Here is a 16946-nt window from a genome sequence, read left to right as displayed (position 1 = left end):
TTCATAATTCTATTAATGTCTGCTTCATCTAAGCTTTTACCGAACTCTTCAATAATCGCTTTTGAAAAATCACCCCAGGTGGACCATAAACACTGGCACCCATCTACCCACATTCGCGCAACACCTTTCATTCGGCTGTATACCGCTAAGAGTAAACACTTCTCTTCCCACCCATAGGCTATCATCGCACTATCAACACGGTCAACGAATTGTTCTGCAGTTAACGTAATGTTATTTGTGGGGTCAAACTCTGGGATTGTCTCCGCGATTTCTTTTACCGAGTATCTAGTACGTACGGTAGACATACTTGAAATATCAAGCACAGGTCCTGCATCAGGAGTACTAGCAGCAGGCACAACTTGTGGTGCAGCTATATTTTGCGCACTAGACACGACACTCAATACGCCAGTTAACATTTGCTTCAATTCATTTATCTGATCCTGAAGTGACGCACTTGCGTCCGCCGCTGCACCCTCGTCAGCGGTATTCTGATTTTCCGGCATTTCGACTTCGTTCGATTTTAATACTTCAGATAGACGTTGGATTAGTTCACTTTTTGTACCGGTGGTACGTGAATTTTTCTCACGTAAAATATCTTTTAACTGCCTTACACTCAACAATGTGAGCTTCACTAACATTTTCTGTTTTTTACTTTTAAATCAGAACTTCTCTTTGTTTTTGTTTACGTTTTGCAATTCTTATTGGACAATTCTTAAACTTCAATTCATCTTACTTTGCAACTTGTGCCATTCACAATGGACACTCTTTTTTTTCTTGTTCATACGCTCTTCTCGTTCTCACTGCTGTATTTTTGTGTTATTGTCGTTAACACTTCGTTGTATTTCGTTATTTGATGCCACTATATGTAGCTTAGATTGGGAAATTCTTCACACTCGTTGCGTCTCTACCGGTGGTCTTTATTCTTAGCACAAACAGTAGTACCGCTCTGCTTGAAATTTATATTTATGCTGCTCGTTTGAGACATACATACACCAACATATGATCGCATGCATGCTCCTTTCGTTCGCACAATCGTTGTTTCTCGTACCACACACACCACTTCGCTGACAATTTATATTTATGCTGCTCGTTTGAGACATACATACACCAACATATGATCACATATATGCTCCTTTCGTTCGCACAATCGTTGTCCCTCGTGCAACAAACAGTAGTACCACTTCGCTGACAATTTATATTTATGCTGCTCGTTTGAGACATACATACACCAACATATGATCGCATATATGCTCCTTTCGTTCGCACAATCGTTGTCACTCGTGCAACAAACAGTAGTACCACTTCGTTGCCACTTTATTTTGCGTTGTTCTTTCGTATGCACACATACATTCATAAATATATCGTATAAATGCTCTTTTCGTTCGCACTCGAGACACTCGAGTAGAACTTGGCTTGTTTTAACATTAATAGACGCGAATTTCTGTCCCTCTTCTGAACTAAAAAGCGCTCTTTTGGCTTTTCGATAATAATTACATAACCCGTCAGGATGGTTTTTAAGTTTAGGTTTAATTAGCGCATTTTAAGATTACAAAGTATATATTATATTAACAAAAATTATATTAAAAGAAATACTGGTTGAAATTAATAGATGACGCGAACGTCCGTACACCGCCAAATCACATCGAACACTCCCCTTTGGATACTGACGTTATTTCAAACATTGACGTTGCTAGGCGGTGTTGCCAGATTCGCTTACACTTTTTGCAATCCAGATTTTTTTAATAATTCGAAGTGATCAATTTGTCTATAAACTTACATATTTCTATTCAAAGCATGGGATTATTATAAGTGACTAGCAGACCCGACGAACTTCGTCCCGCCCAAAATTAATTTTTTTATTGAAACATTTGGTCCAACGTTTTCGCCAGCAATTCACGATCACGTTTGGTTTTGTGGTCGACAGAAGACATATCCTCCATTGCCGTTTTAAATAACCTGACGAAAGCGTTATACCGGGAAGAAGTCCTTGCGGCTCGATGGTGAACCGTCCTTGAGTCTATATAGTATAGTTGGTAACGATTTCCAAACTGGGGAGTATCACTGGTCCACATTATGTTAACGTAAAGCAAAGGCCGCAATGGTTCTGTTGGTTGATTTAACGGGGTTAATTTGACTTTGATCTCTGGTGCCTCCGAATTGACGATTTTTAACAATAACTCGGCAACAGCGCCACCTCGCGCATCTTTTTTGCAATAGTATTGCCCCTGTCGTTACCTATACATATATATCGCGGTAACATAGGGCAACACCGATTTTTTGCTTTAATCTAAGCCTAAGTAGGAGGTTCTACCACCCTTTGTTTCTTTGCTAGAGCTTCTCAAATATTGCAAAAAATTCGATTTTTTGACAATTTCACCACGTTTTTCTCTAAATATGGAGCTGATGGAAACTTTATGCTTACGTCAAAAATAGCGTTGACATTTGCTGTATACTTTTTTTCTATTTTTGTTGGCCTGTGTAATAAGTATCGTTAAATAGCCAATACTCGCATGTTTTCGGCGCTTTCAAACACTTTTCGAACTGTAAACCAATGACTCAATTCTATTCTACGCATATTGAATTTCAAGCAAATCGGACCATAAACCAGATTTTTTGTAATAGATCTGTCCCTGTTCCACTTATCAGAAAAAAGTATCCTATATGTTAACCCAGACAATAAGCTACCCACGTGCCAAATTTCAACCAAATCGGACCATAAATAAGAATTTTTCGGACAGATCGGTCCCTAGCCCACTTTACGGAAAAAATAGATCCTACATGCTAATCTAGGCAAAAAGCTACCTACGTACCAAATGCATTTTTTTGCGTAGTTCGACCCCTGTGCCACCTATCGGCAAAATTTAAATTTTGTGCACTCCTCCTTCTAAATACCTTTCCAAAAAAGCAGCAACCTTCCGAATTGGTTTTGAAACATAAGAGAAAATTGTTCCCAATTGATTCATGCTCACAATGAATTTCACAATTATCCGAAATTGTCCAAGCTTCACAACGAACTTTCCACCTTTACATCGTCCAAAATCATCAAATCATGCGTTAAAATGCAAAATTCCACTTAGAATTTTCTATTTTTCCATTCGAAAGCCATTCGGAAGGAATTGCACAAAAAATTCCATACAAACAAATCAATTTTCGATTTTTCCAATTTCCCGACTTTCCCGGAAGGCTTTCCCAAAATTTTCTTTCGTAAAAACCTTCTCCTGCCAATTACGAATGACTAAAACAATGTAGCCAAATCGGCCCAACCGTGCTCAATTGATGAATTACTGTACATTTTGTACACCATTTTTATATATATAGATTAAAAATGTGCTTCTCTATGACAACAAGCGGGTATCGCATCGACTATTTTCCGAGTATTTTGTTTCGCTGAACTATTTATGTGAATGGCTTTGTAAAACTCATAAATAGTTCCATAGTCTCCAGCTCTCACCGCGATGAATGCGTAAAGGGGAGTGATGCACAGATCTGTAGAACCGAAACCGGGTTCTGTTTAGAGTGCCAAGGACCGAAAAACGTGTTTAACGGAACCGAAACTCGATTCCAAAAGGCCCCAAAAACGGTTCCAGAAGAATCGAAAGTCCATTCCTCAGTGAGAATTTTTGCGAACTCTGTCTTAAAATACACTCCCCAAAAAAATTAAGAGGGGTTTTACAAAAAGGAAATTAAAGGTTAATAGAGAGGCTATCATATCCATATGCCAGCGTACCTGAAAGAAAGTCTCAAGCCCGCAAGAAGCAAAAAATTGCAAAATTATTTTTTCGCGTTTTCTGTTAGGATAGAATTCTGAAAATTTAAATCCTAAAACCTTTTTTAAAGCCTGAACACGACCATTTTTCACAGAAATTTGAAATTTTTTTTTCGTTCCTTAATTTTTTTTTTGAGTTTTGCATCATCTTGGCAGATTGCTAGGTTAAGACAAGCCAACATGTTTGGTCTTTACTATCGAAATCAGATAAATTTTCGTGGACTCAGTGGGAGTCCATCCCAAAATCTTGTGAATCCCCATTTTTTCTTCTCGCCAACGTAGACCCCCGTCCAGTCTCCCGTTGACCACTGATGGTCCACCTGGACCACTTTTGAAATCCCTGGCCTAGATCTTTCATCTTGATTTGGAATCATTGAGCCCCCTGAAATTGTTGCAAAGTGTTTTTATAAAGTTTGAAAAACGGATTTATATGGGTTTTTTTATGAATTATTTATTTTTAAAAAAAATTAGAATGAGTAAACGAAAAGGATAACTCCAATACTGAGAAGAAAAGGGGCCGCTTTTCAACTGGCTGACTTACTGTTGTACGAAGTGTATAGATAAAAGAAGTTTATTCATTCTGATCAACTTTTTATTATCATATATTTAACAAGGCCCTCCATATTATGTAATCAGCGTTATTACATAAATATATTTGAGTTTTTTTTCAAACGTATTTCATGAGCGTTTTCTTAAAAGTGTTTTAAAATAGTTTCCATTATGTTTACCTCACTAAATCTTGTTCCACACTAAGTGCTTACTGTCACGAGAAATAAATATTGTAATAGTAGGTAGACATTTAATATCATATTTATAATTTTTTTACCTACTACTTACTTCTGAGGATTAACACCAGTAGAAAATTCTAATAAAATATTCGCGAAATTGCGCTTAAGTCAAGTAATCGCTACTACGAGTATCACGTGTAAAGAAATCGAGTGGATTACAAGATTACTCTCGACATCGGTCATAAACGTTGTCAATAACAGACAAGTCACACAACGACCCTAGAAAAATGCCGAGCAAGCGATAGGCATCCAACCAGCCAACCAATCAACCAAAGGGAGTAAATAGGCATTTATCTGCAATGCAGTGAATATCTATACCACACACCTCCCTACCACCCACATGCCTGCATATTTAGAGCGACTTGCCTATCTCTCTCTACAAAGGCCTGACTAACTGACTTGACGACTGCTTGCCTGCTTGAAGATAACAATTTCCTTCCCAACCACATTTCTCTTAGTACTCTGTCGCAGTTGGTATACCATACATTCATCATATATACATATATATATTGCTATGTTATTCTGCTACACAAATACCCCCGGTACACGTAATACGCGGCACACAGCACAACAATCCGCCAAAACAGGCAACCCGGCCCAAAATTACCACCGTAGAAGGCAGAAACCCCGAGCGGCAGTGCAGGAGCCCAAGAATTACCCTTAAAACGGCCACAGGAGCTTAAAAAGACCAACTGGACCCCAACTGGTCCGAAGGTAAGTAGTTTCGGACTAGTCCCAAACTGGTTCCCAACTGGTTCCCGGACTGGTCCCCGACTGGGCCCCGACTGGTTACCAACTGGGCCCACAAACTAGTTACCAACTGGTCCCAAAGTGGTAACCAACTGGTCCACTTATACCTCAAGTGGTCCACAAGTCACTTCACTTACAAAGCTTTCGATTTAGTTGACAATAGTCAAACTAATTTTATTTAAAGAAATGGCGTGTCGTCTATTTCCGGTGTAGCAAACGTAGTACATAGGGCGACATCTAGATGTCATCTACCTCGCCCTATTCACTATGCTTTTCAAAGCTTTGCTTTGGTGTCGGACACACAACATTGAAAGTTTCTGGATCCACAACATTGAAAGTTTCTGGATCCACAACATTGAAAGTTTCTGGAACACAACATTGCAAGTTGATAAAAGCGTTGTAATAATAAAATACAGCATATTATTAAACTAAACTCATGTAAATCCGATTTTCAAACCAGGTGGTGGAATGATTCCAGCTATTTTCAAATAAAGCGAAACCTTTTTCAAATTAAATGAAACCTTTTTCAGATTCAATGAAACTTTATTCAAATTAAATGAAACTTTTTTCAAATTAAATGAAACATTCTTAAAAGGAAATTTTATTTCATTTGAATAAAGTTTCATTGAATCTGAAAATGGTTTCATTTAATTTGAAAAAAGTTTCATTTAAACTGAAAGTCCTATCGTAAACCCTGGAAATCTTTTTGCATTCTCAGTCATATTTTTTCTTTATAGCCATTTTAATTTTGAAATTTTTTGCTTGAGTGCTGAACATTAAAATTTCACAAGGAATAACAGTTTAACCCATTCGCTCTCTCACGAAAGCGTCGTGCAAGGGTTCAAATATTCTAGAATATTATTTGCCGAAAAATTTCACAAGAAATAACATTTTAACCCATTCGCTCTCTCACTAAAGGGTCGTTTTGACCCCTTTTTCGGTTTCCGGGTGTTATTCCACCTGCGGCCCTACTGCTGCCTCTTCGAATTTTTATCCATCAGCAAATTTCTGCACTAACTGCATCCGCTGACTTTTTTCCTCTATACCTGGAAAAGTTTATACGAGTAATGCAAGTATTTATTACCTCATTTAAAATTGAATAGCAACTTCATAATGGCACTCGTCCTGCTCATTGGATTTAGTGCAGAGCTGCTTGCTAAAATAAAGCATTTTTGAAACAGAAACATCGTAGTTACTAGAAAGATGTTTCTCCAAAATGCTTGTATTAATTATTTGATGGTAAAGAGTACTTAAAATAATTATTGTAGACAAGGGTATATTGTTGATTAAGATGCCTTCACACGTGTCGATTTTCTAGATTTTTATCGCTCAACCAAAATCGACCGGTGTAAATGGCAATTAAACTGTAAAGTGTAAATATTTTGCTAGTTGATTTTTCAATCGACAGAAATCGACCCATGTAAAGGCAGCTTTAGGTATACACAAAAATAAAGTAGAAGCTTTGTTCATTTAGTAAATTCCCCGCCAGCCACGGCTCACCACTTTCCCCTAAAATTCAACGATTTACAAACACATTCGCAACTTTTTAGTCATCTCACCCACACACTTGCAAATTTTTTGTTCGAACTGTCAAAAAATGTCCCTTTGTTAGAGCTACATACTCGATAAGAATTCGTACTCTAATAAGAATTCTATGCGTTAGAGCGAGCAAGTTAGAAACATCGGAGTTTTGATGACAGTATACATACTGTGAAGAAATGTCACTTTACGAAAATTTTGAAGGTAAGAATACGTATTTAACAATTTTATTTAATTATAATGTAATTTCTTCTTTTCGATTGCAAAACAGCAGCGACTTAGTCACATTCTTAAGGTATGTATTGAGACTTTTTAAATGTTTATAAATTTTAATTGATATTTTTATTTGTTTACAGATTTGGGATTCACCATCAGCACCTTCAACNAAATTTTTGTAAACGACTTAAAATATTTTTTAACTACTAATGTATATCAAAACAAAGGTAAATCGTTTATATTCTTTTGATGATAACATTGTTAAAATCGATTAACTAATTTATAGAAATTTTGCACTTTTGAAAAGATCTATATGTAAGCAGTGGAAAAGTGGTCAAATTTTGCAAAGTTGTAACAAAACTGATTTTTTGTGAACTAGTGTAAATGATTTGCAACTGTTAATATATATCAAAAGAAAGGTAAACCGATTACCTTTCTTTTGATTATAACACCGTTAAAATTGCTTTACGTTTTCATAAAAACTTTGCAACTTTTGTAAACAGCTATATATAAGCAGTGGAAAAGTGGTAAAATTTTGCAAAGTTGTAACAAAACAGATTTTTTGTGAACTAGTGTAAATGATTTGCAACTGTAAATATATATCAAAAGAAAGTTACATCGATTACCTTTCTTTTGATTATAATATTGTTAAAATCGCATAACTTTTTTAAAGAAATTTTGCAACTTTTGAAACCGTCTATATATAAGTCGAAAAAACGCAATCAAATTTTGCAAAGTTGTAATGAAACTGAATTTTTGTGAACCAGTATAAATGATTTGCAACTTTTAATATACATCAAAAGAAAGATAAATCGATTGCCTTTCTTTTGATTATAATATTATTAAAATCGCTTAACTTTCTTATAGAAATTTTCCAACTTTTTAAACATCTATGTGCAAATGAGTAATACTAATAATAAGAAAATAAGCCAGCGCATATGTATGTATGTAAAAAATATATTTATTAATGTTAATTACAAGTTTTATTCATAATATTGATTATTAAGTATGTATATCATGCATTTTGAAAATAAATTTTGCAAAATAAAAATGAAAACATTTTAGGATTTTTTATTTAAAGTTCTAAGGTCATTTTGAATTGGCTGTGAAGAAAATGCAACCCTGAGCCGGCTGAAGGGGGCAATGCTAGACGAGTGTAGCTATATGTTTTCCTTACGAAGTATCTGAATGAGTGCGACAGTGATGCAAGGCTGACACGTACAGGGGGGAAAGTGGTGACAATCTGCACACCGCCCATACAAATGTCACCAGTTTTGTCACCAGTTTTGAAGTGACCGAAACCCGCGGTTTCACCAGATTTTTCACCACTTTTGGCTGGCAGGGTTATTATTGTTAAGAGATAGCATAAAAGAAATTGTTGTATATCTCAAAGGGACATACAGTCAGCCTCAAAAATATGAATATCCTGACGTTTTGACGGTTTTATTTATGTATCTATATTTTCCATACCAAATTTTTCTTATTTTTATACCCGAGCGCACTTGTGCACAAGGGTATATTAATTTTGTTCACATAACGGTTGTTTGTAACAGCCAAAACGAATCGAGATAGATATAGACAAATGTATACATAAATGATCAGNACATAAAAGCTTCATGAATCGAAGCGCCCAACATTGTAAGGCGCTTGTAGTTTTGAAATCATCATTTGTTTACTTTTTTGTATTGGAAATAAAATTTATTTGTCAATTCAATAGAAAATGAATGATTTCGTGCTAAAATTCGTGCAAATTGTATTAAACCACAAGCGTTTATGCAATATTTCGGACCAGAAATATTTGCGGAAGTGCGTAGTTGCGAAAGAACGGCCAGAAAATTTGTTATGTGTATAAAGTGTTTATTAGCTGGTGACTTATGCCCGGCGTGCAAGTGTACAGAAGTCGAGTCGTCATGCATTCGTTTCGGCATGACGAAACGATTACTCTACTTTGATTAGGCGCGTAATGTGCCCAGTGCCTTAGATTTCAATAAGATGCAAATTTGAAATCTCTATAAAACGCCATTGATTTTTGAGATTTTTTTTTGTCAAGGGTGTTACGCATTTTCCTTCATGTATCACATGTACAAAATCTAGTTTTATATGGGTGAAAATGCGCAACACTCTCGACAAAAAAAAAATCCCAAAACTGGCGGTAATTATAAAATTTGTCTAAGAAATTGAATAGAAAAGTTTAGAAATTTTTGGTATTTGTTGCATTTTCCCGAGTTCTATATCGATGGCTGAGTGGAAGATCGACCTATCTCGGCAGCCAGTTCGAAAACATTCTATCTCAAAAAACTTTTCAAAAACGCCCTATTTCAGAATTCGTTTCAAAAACGCCCTATCTCAGCTGCCGATTCAAAAACGCCCTATAACAGCATATTTCAATACATTCTGAAGTAAGATAGGGCGTTTTTGAACCGAATTTTCTAATTGCATAGTTTTCTAAATTGCATAATTTTATCACAGCCAAGCTAAAGCTTAGGCCTCATTTGCTCTAATGCATTAACACTAAGCCTCCGTAATTAATTTTTAATCTGACTTATTTGAATTAGACACGACAAAGCATTTTATTAATATCTTGTAATTATCATGTAATCCTCGTTTCATTTACTGCAAACTATTAACTAGATAAGGTATTATTTAACTGTTAAATAACTGTGGTTTTGAACTACAAAAAAAGGTGTGCATACAGCCTATTGTAGCTTCTTGGAACTCTGATAGTTATTACGGGCAGGGGGTATTTATGAATTTTTTACTTAAACGTACAGCGTAGTTGATGCTAATAGCTTTATAGTAAAAGTAGCAAAAAATAATCCGCATTTTCAATGTCAGGAAAATCCCCTTCACCAAATAAACGAATATTCAGACACAGCTCTGCTGCAATCGAATTTTCAATCATTTTTTTGAAAACTCGAAAAGAAAAGCAACAACAATTTTTTTTACAAATTCCAACAAACATTCAATATAAAAAATATTTATATACATAATTTTTTATAAAATATAATACTTTAACAAAATTCATTAGAAATGGCTGCAATGATACCAACCGCACGTTACCGGCCAGTGGTACGCATTGGCAATTGGTTTGAGGACATTTGTCTGGAGCAGGTGAGCAGTGACAACAGAACTTGCAACACAAAAAAAAAACAATCCACGCTCAAACTCGTTTCACGCCAACAGGAAAAGGTGCAAACTTTTAAGAATTTACGCGACCGCGGCGAACTGCTTGTGGAGAAGACACGCCGACTATTCGACAATTTTCACAAAGCCATCGAATTGGAGGCGCCCAAAGAGAATGTCCACTTTGGCGCCATAGTTCAGTTGATGCCAATGAAAATGAATATTTGCGATGAACGTGTGAAGGCACAACCTGCTTTGTCGGTCATCATCAATGAACGCGTCGTGCGGCATAGTCAAAATATCAATGAAGAATGTGAAATAACAATTGCGCCCTCAGTGACGCCTTGTGTGCGTAATTCTTTTCGTATCGTGAGCGGTGATGAGAAAGATCGCACAAATGAGGTTATCAAATATGGACAACAATTTCGTTTGGAATGTGTGGAGAGTCAAGATGATGTACTACTGCTATATAGTGCGGCGAAATCGGCCGATCTAAAGAGTATGATCCATACGACGTTTGATTCGAGGAAATGTGGTGAAATCAATTTGCCCTTGGGTCTATGTAAGAAAAGCGTGAGTTGTATGTTGGTGAATTAGAAATGGACATTTTTAATTTTAGTGTTTTTAACGTCTTCCAGAATTGTGGTCCCGGCAAGGAAATACCCTCGGCATATACTAAATGGTTCTGCACCCATATTGATCCCAAGAAACGTTTTGAATCGTACGGCACACCAGCGCCGGTGAGTATCACTATATGTATAGCCCACACACCAAACAATTTTAACTGATTAATTTTTATATTTTACAGAGCAATGCAGCTTTGGTTATCACACACGTACCAACAAATAAAAATCTTGCAGCAGAAAACGTTGTCGTCCAAACACTTTTCGGACCGGTGAGTATTTAATAAACATCTGCTTCTCTGAACACTATACCATAGAACCGTGGTACCCACAAAAAATCATGCTGGCTCGTTATGTTGTTGTTGTTGTAGCGGCTAATAAACCCCGCTCGGGTCGGCTTGTCCATCAACGTTGTCGTCAGACTCAGCGAAAGGGAGGCCCAGAAAGTGTCCAACTTCCACCGCTCCTGCGCGTAGGGCCAAGGGCGCTAGCTGGGTGGGGTTTTAGGGGCATGCGAAGAGGTGCCGTCAGTCACGTGGTGACTTCCGCATATCGGATATTCATTGGGTACACTAGGTTCACTCTACTCACGTACGAGCTTAGTCTGGTGCAGTAGCCAGAGCGAAGTAGGGCTATTGTGGTGCGAGTCTCCCGAGGCATTGAAAGCTCTGTCCCGTCCATGTCTGCTGGTTGTGTACCTAAAACGACATTCACAAATCGGGAGTCGAGACCGACTCCCTGTCAATGCCGTTTATGGCCTGTCGGTATGCAGTCGGGTACACAGGTTGTTTTATGAGCCTCTGGACTTCGTCCGTGCCCATGTCTGTGCCACCCTACTAGGAACTGCTTGCGGAGCATTGTTTATGCTCCTTGATGGGAAGCATCTGGGCTTCGTGGCATCGTAGTTAGGTTGCCTTGAGGCGACATCAAAAGGCATCCAATCGCGGTCTGGAATGCCATGTGAGACTCCCGGTTTAAGTTCCCTCGGTGTGCTGGTTTTGTCTCTGAAAATACTGACTTGGCATTTTTTTACTTTTAGTATACCACTTACGGAGAAGCCATTGCACTCTGAAATAACCTGCCGGAATGGTTCACCAAATTCCTTTAGTCTCACTTTTGCAAGGGCAGGGCACTCTGCGAGAAAGTGTTCTACTCCCTTCTTTGAGCCTCAATCCTTCTTCTACAAGATGCGATCTAACCGCGCAAGAGAAGAATACCTAATTGCCGCTGATCTGAAAATCTGACCTGAAAAAATATTCATTCGCGATTTCGCAGCTGTATGGTTTTTTATGTATTTTAACGCCAGCTTAAGCGCATACGATTCCGCCTGGAAAATTCCTGCGTGATCCGTTAGGCAAAATGATAGCTTCAGATTGAGTTGCTCAATGAAAATCTTTGATCCATCCATAAGGCAGCTAATGTATCCACGACACCCACTCACCGAGTCCAGTCACTGCATCTTTAGAATTTTGTGTGAAGTTTGTTGCTGGTCCAGGTCTTTGGTTTTATGTAGTCATTAGGTAGCGCTTTTACTTCAGATGGGACTCTATTTAGGATGGTACTTTGTCCAAATGGATTTTCTTTCCAATAACCTAAGGCTCCTAATCTTACTGCACTAGTAACTTTATTTTCACTAAAATTTAGCAGAACATTCAGGACCATTGGAAGCTTATTTCTGGTGTCCGCTAAGTTTTTTACGGCGTAATCCTTAGTTAGTGCTGACACCATACCCGATGCTCCATAAGAAAGTGTGTTTTCCATGTACATCCAGTGTATAGTCGTTGGCTTAAAATGCCATTTGTTAACAATTTGCTGAAATAGGGCGTTCTTATAGAGCGTAATTCAACCGTTTGAGATGTCCATTTAGGAGGATGCCCATTTAAAACAAGCATATTTGTCAATGATTTTTTTGTACTGCAAAATTTTTCAGGAGTTCCTCGTTTCGGTACAAAACTACAAGGACATGTACAACCGCGAGCGTTGGCAAAACATTTGGATGATATGCAACGGTCAGAGTGAAGGGAAGCGATAAAAATACAGCCATTCGGATCAATGAACGCTACTGCCGCAAAAAATTCATTTGTTTAGCACGAAGAAAATGTCATTTTGGAAATACAATAAATTTATATAAAATACAATTTAAAAATAAACAAAAATAAAAACCCAAAAAATATTTGCAAATCGGACGTCCAAGTGACAGACAGCGCTTCTTTTGCGAAATCCCCACTTCCCAGTAGCTGCCGTAAGCCTTCAAACAAGATAACGGTGGCACAGCACGACTTCCAGATATACTTCCATATGTAGATATACGAAGACAATAAGCAAATATTTGCACAGTGACAAATTGAAGTCAACGCCTTTGCTGCCAAACCGCTGTTCAAGGTATGCGGGAAGTCCTACAAATATTGCCGAAATAGCAAGCTTTTTCAAATCTCATTCGACCTAGCGAAGTTCTTGGCAGTCGTTGACCCTGCAATTGTTGGTGCTGTGCGAAATTTGTGACCTAGTTCGCGCACAGTTGGACGCTGACTTCAAGTCGCTACACTTGGCCCACTCGTGGCAAGGTAAGCACACAAACACTACTGACAGAGCTAAAACCAACAAAGCTGTTTCTAATGCTCGCTCCAACTTGCTCGTTAGAGGACTGCAACTATATAAGGCACCTCCAAATTCTTTTTGTACGCAGTTTACTTAAACTTTTTGACAGGTGTATTTTTTTTTTGTGCGATTTAAAAATTTCCCAATTTAGTAGTAATGCTTCCGCTACTCATCTTAGCCTGCTTCAGCGCTTTCGTCTTTGAACCCGCCGCTGGCGGCTTACGCATTATTGGCGGTCAGTATGCATTGTCCGGTCAGTTTCCTCACCAGGTTTCGCTACAGCTACGCGGTCGTCATCATTGCGGTGGTTCGCTCATATCGCCAAGCTGGATTATCACGGCGGCGCATTGCACCTACGGACAGAATCCCTCACAAATCCGCGCTGTTGTCGGCACCACGGATCTGCTTGCCGGCGATGGAAAATCATTCAACATTGCCAATATTATCATTCATCCACAATATAATCCAAAAACGCAGGATTACGATTTGTCACTCATCCAGTTGACCGAGTTAGTGCCGTTAGATGATAATATTGGCACAATAGCATTGGCTGATATGGAGACAAATCACGCAGCCGACACAGTGGCAACCATCAGCGGATTTGGCGCGATTAATGGCAATCTCGAGATGCCCACTCGGTTGAAGTATGCTGAAGTACAGTTGTGGAGTCGGGACTTCTGCAACCCACAGAATATTCCCGGCATTACAGATCGCATGGTTTGTGCCGGCCATCCTAGTGGACAGGTGGGTGCCTGCCAAGGCGACTCTGGCGGTCCGCTTACCGTTGACAATAAGCTCTTTGGCGTGGTTTCGTGGGGTTTCGGTTGTGGTGCGCGTGGCAAACCGGCCATGTATACCTATATAGGGGCGCTGCGCTCATGGATTAAACAGAACTCTGGCGTTTGATAGGAATGCAAGTAAAGTGGGGCTAATGGAAGCCCTTGACGTTGATGAACAAATGAAGTATTAGAATTTTATGCATGAATAAAGTTAACTGTTGAAATATTTGCTTAGTGGTGTTGATTTTGTTTTGAAGTCCTAATTTGCAAAAGAGACAAAAAATAAATAAGTTTTCTGAGGTCCTTCAGCGCTCGTTTCTTTAATCCTTTTTATTCGGAATGGTCAGAGTTTGAAGGTCTTCTACTTCAGCTTCCCTCAAAAGGGGAACATTTACACGAGATAATAGGGGAGCAGCAGATATAAGACCTGACCTCAGACAAATAGAGCTTTGGTGGGGGAAAACTGGGGCTTGCATAGCCGACTGTCTTGGCAATGAGAATACACCAACCGCTGAACCAGATCGACCATACCAATATGGTCTATTATAGACTGTCCATTCATTGAGAATTAAATAACACCTTCTTACCCCTTGAATTCCTTCGTCGGACCCCAACGCCACCCACCGCAGACGAAGAGCTCGGGTTGGTTTTTGAGGTTCGCGATACTTTGACAGAACTCCATTCTGCATATTGTAGCAGGTTAAACTGTTCAACCTAATTTGAATAAGATGCTTCGACGACAACAGTCACCTCTCCCTCTCTTACGGCCCAACCCCCCGGATCTGGCTTTCCTGAGTCTGCCTTTAGATGAGAATGAAGACGATACGTAGTCGATGCACTGGTTTAGAGAGTTTAGTAAGCTGCTAAATATAACAAAGAAAACGGTGAAAGTTTTCTTTCGATTGTCCTTTTAGTTTTTAAGAAACTTTCCGCATATTAAGAAAACGGCGGAAATCAGTTTGGAAAAGCCGAGGCAAGCAATCTAGTGACAACTTTATTGAGAATATTTTCAATTCACAGATTTCTCAAATACCTTGCGTTTGACACCCATAATGTCATAATTAGTTTATCCTATTTTATGTCTATAATTAAATAACATTTTTCTAACAGATGACAACCCTAATAAAAAATATGTAAGCCTTCTCTCTCTCTTTAGTTTGATATTGAAATGTGGGAACAAATATGAATACTGAAATCAAGAGGACACTGCCGCGAGCCAATTTGCCCCACAAACAGCACCTGATGACAAAAGAGAAGGGCCCATTGAGGCATACAAAAAGCTCAGTGGAGCTGGTAAAAAGAGGTACGCATACTTGCTTAAGAAAAAGCTTAGCAAGGAAGAAGCGTATGCTAAAGCGTAGCTTCCAAGAACCAAAGGCCAAATCGAGGGGGAAAAGGCGCCGAAAAAGGACCGTTCAGAGGAAGGCACTCTGCGTGAATCTGGCCCCAAAAAGAGGCCGAAGCACGATGAACCATCGTCATTGCAGCTGCTGCACCACATAAGTTACAGCTCACTGTCACATTTAAAGATGTTGGGTGAAGATGGCAGTCCTTTCCAGGGCCTACCCTCGAAAGGTCCTAACAATAGAACAGTTGGACTCCAACCAAACTGTCCTTCTGGACAAAATTATGGCTAATAAGGACACGTCGATAAAACCAGTCTTGTTGGGTTCTGTTTACAAGGCCGGATATATTGTACTGCACTGTAAGGAGAACACGACCATGTTCACCGTGATTATCTGGGTAAGTGCTGCACTGTCGGCTGCGGAGTAATTAAAAATTTCTCATTCCAGGGTCGCGGTGGGGTAACAGTGGGACAGTGGACAAATCTACACCACGCTAAAGCAGCAACGGCGGAACTTACATGAGATTTGCCGGTGAAAATATCCACATAGAGCTCTTACAAGAGCTCTGGATAAACAATGGCCGACAAAACATCTACCAAACCAAGGGCAGCGATAATCATGGACACAAGCAGTAAGTTCCCGCCTTTCTATGACTTTACAGTTGGCAACACTGTCAAATTACTGGTGGAAGTGGAACTTAACGGGCGTAAGACGGAGTTCGTGATCGCCTTAGCTAACTTCCCAGCCGAAACAGATGACGCACCAACATATCTCGCAAAGAAACTAGTGGAGTACTGCAAAAACCACAGGAAAGTTCTTATCATCGGCTTTGATGCCAATGCCCACAGCATAACATGGGCCAGCACAAATACAAACACAAGAGCTGAGTCACTCATAGAATTTTTATTAACAAGTAACACAGCAGTACCTAATAAGGGAAACAAGCCAACCTTTATAAATGCTATTCGTCAAGTGTTTTTAGACCTTACATTTGTCTCTGCAAACNTTCTATCGCAGAGAGATTCACGCTATACCGAAATACTGACTGGGACAGGTATGATTTAAATATTTCAGACAAAACTGGGCACATTGACCAGGCAAATATCTAAAAAAGTGTATTTGGATATAGTAGTTGCAGACCTGACTGAAAGTAGCATGCCCTCATATAACGAACGCTGTCCACAGAAGGTAAAATTCCTCAACAAAGAGGGTACCTTGGTGGAACTCCAAACTAGAGAAACCGAGTAAAACGACCAGGACTGAGTTCAACCAGGCCAAGAGGACGAACACCTGCTATGACAATAAAAAGTCTCTCACACAATACAACAAAGAACTACGGAAATCCAAGGCAAATTCTTGGAAGAATTTATGTGAGGACCTTAGGGCCATTCTAGGATCCAAAAGTCTTTCTCTAAGGG

General features: G+C 38.9%; 2 protein-coding genes across 3 annotated transcripts; both read left to right on the top strand.

The window, feature by feature from the left end:
• The first annotated feature begins 10089 nt into the window (after positions 1-10089).
• On the top strand, positions 10090-12894 carry LOC108371053 (cilia- and flagella-associated protein 161). Of its 2 annotated transcripts, XM_017626542.1 has the most exons (5): positions 10090-10170; positions 10243-10755; positions 10821-10922; positions 10991-11077; positions 12736-12894. In XM_017626542.1, the coding sequence occupies exons 1-5, from the start codon at positions 10090-10092 to the stop codon at positions 12835-12837; spliced, it is 885 nt and encodes a 294-aa protein (XP_017482031.1). In that variant the 3' UTR covers positions 12838-12894. The 2 variants fall into 2 exon arrangements, with proteins under 2 accessions (XP_017482031.1, XP_017482030.1); XM_017626541.1 differs by having other exon boundaries at positions 10094-10755.
• Positions 12895-13559: 665 nt separating this feature from the next.
• LOC108371052 (trypsin-1) lies at positions 13560-14309 on the top strand. The gene has a single exon (XM_017626540.1). It carries the CDS (start codon positions 13560-13562, stop codon positions 14307-14309), a length of 750 nt encoding a protein of 249 aa, XP_017482029.1.
• Positions 14310-16946: the final 2637 nt, after the last annotated feature.

Source organism: Rhagoletis zephyria, unplaced genomic scaffold, assembly GCF_001687245.7.
Source record: "Rhagoletis zephyria isolate East Lansing unplaced genomic scaffold, Rhagoletis_zephyria_1.1 Rzeph_scaffold_04676, whole genome shotgun sequence".
Lineage (NCBI taxonomy): Eukaryota > Metazoa > Arthropoda > Insecta > Diptera > Tephritidae > Rhagoletis > Rhagoletis zephyria.
This window is presented reverse-complemented; position numbering and strand designations above follow the sequence as displayed.

Excerpts from the sequence above, each read along its gene's own strand:
- LOC108371052 (XM_017626540.1), top strand. The coding sequence starts at position 13,560 with ATGCTTCCGCTACTCATCTTAGCCTGCTTCAGCGCTTTCGTCTTTGAA.
- LOC108371053 (XM_017626541.1), top strand. The coding sequence starts at position 10,099 with ATGATACCAACCGCACGTTACCGGCCAGTGGTACGCATTGGCAATTGG. Across the intron at positions 10,756-10,820 it reads TGGGTCTATGTAAGAAAAGC|AATTGTGGTCCCGGCAAGGA; the intron begins GTGAGTTGTATG and ends AACGTCTTCCAG. Across the intron at positions 10,923-10,990 it reads CGTACGGCACACCAGCGCCG|AGCAATGCAGCTTTGGTTAT; the intron begins GTGAGTATCACT and ends TATATTTTACAG.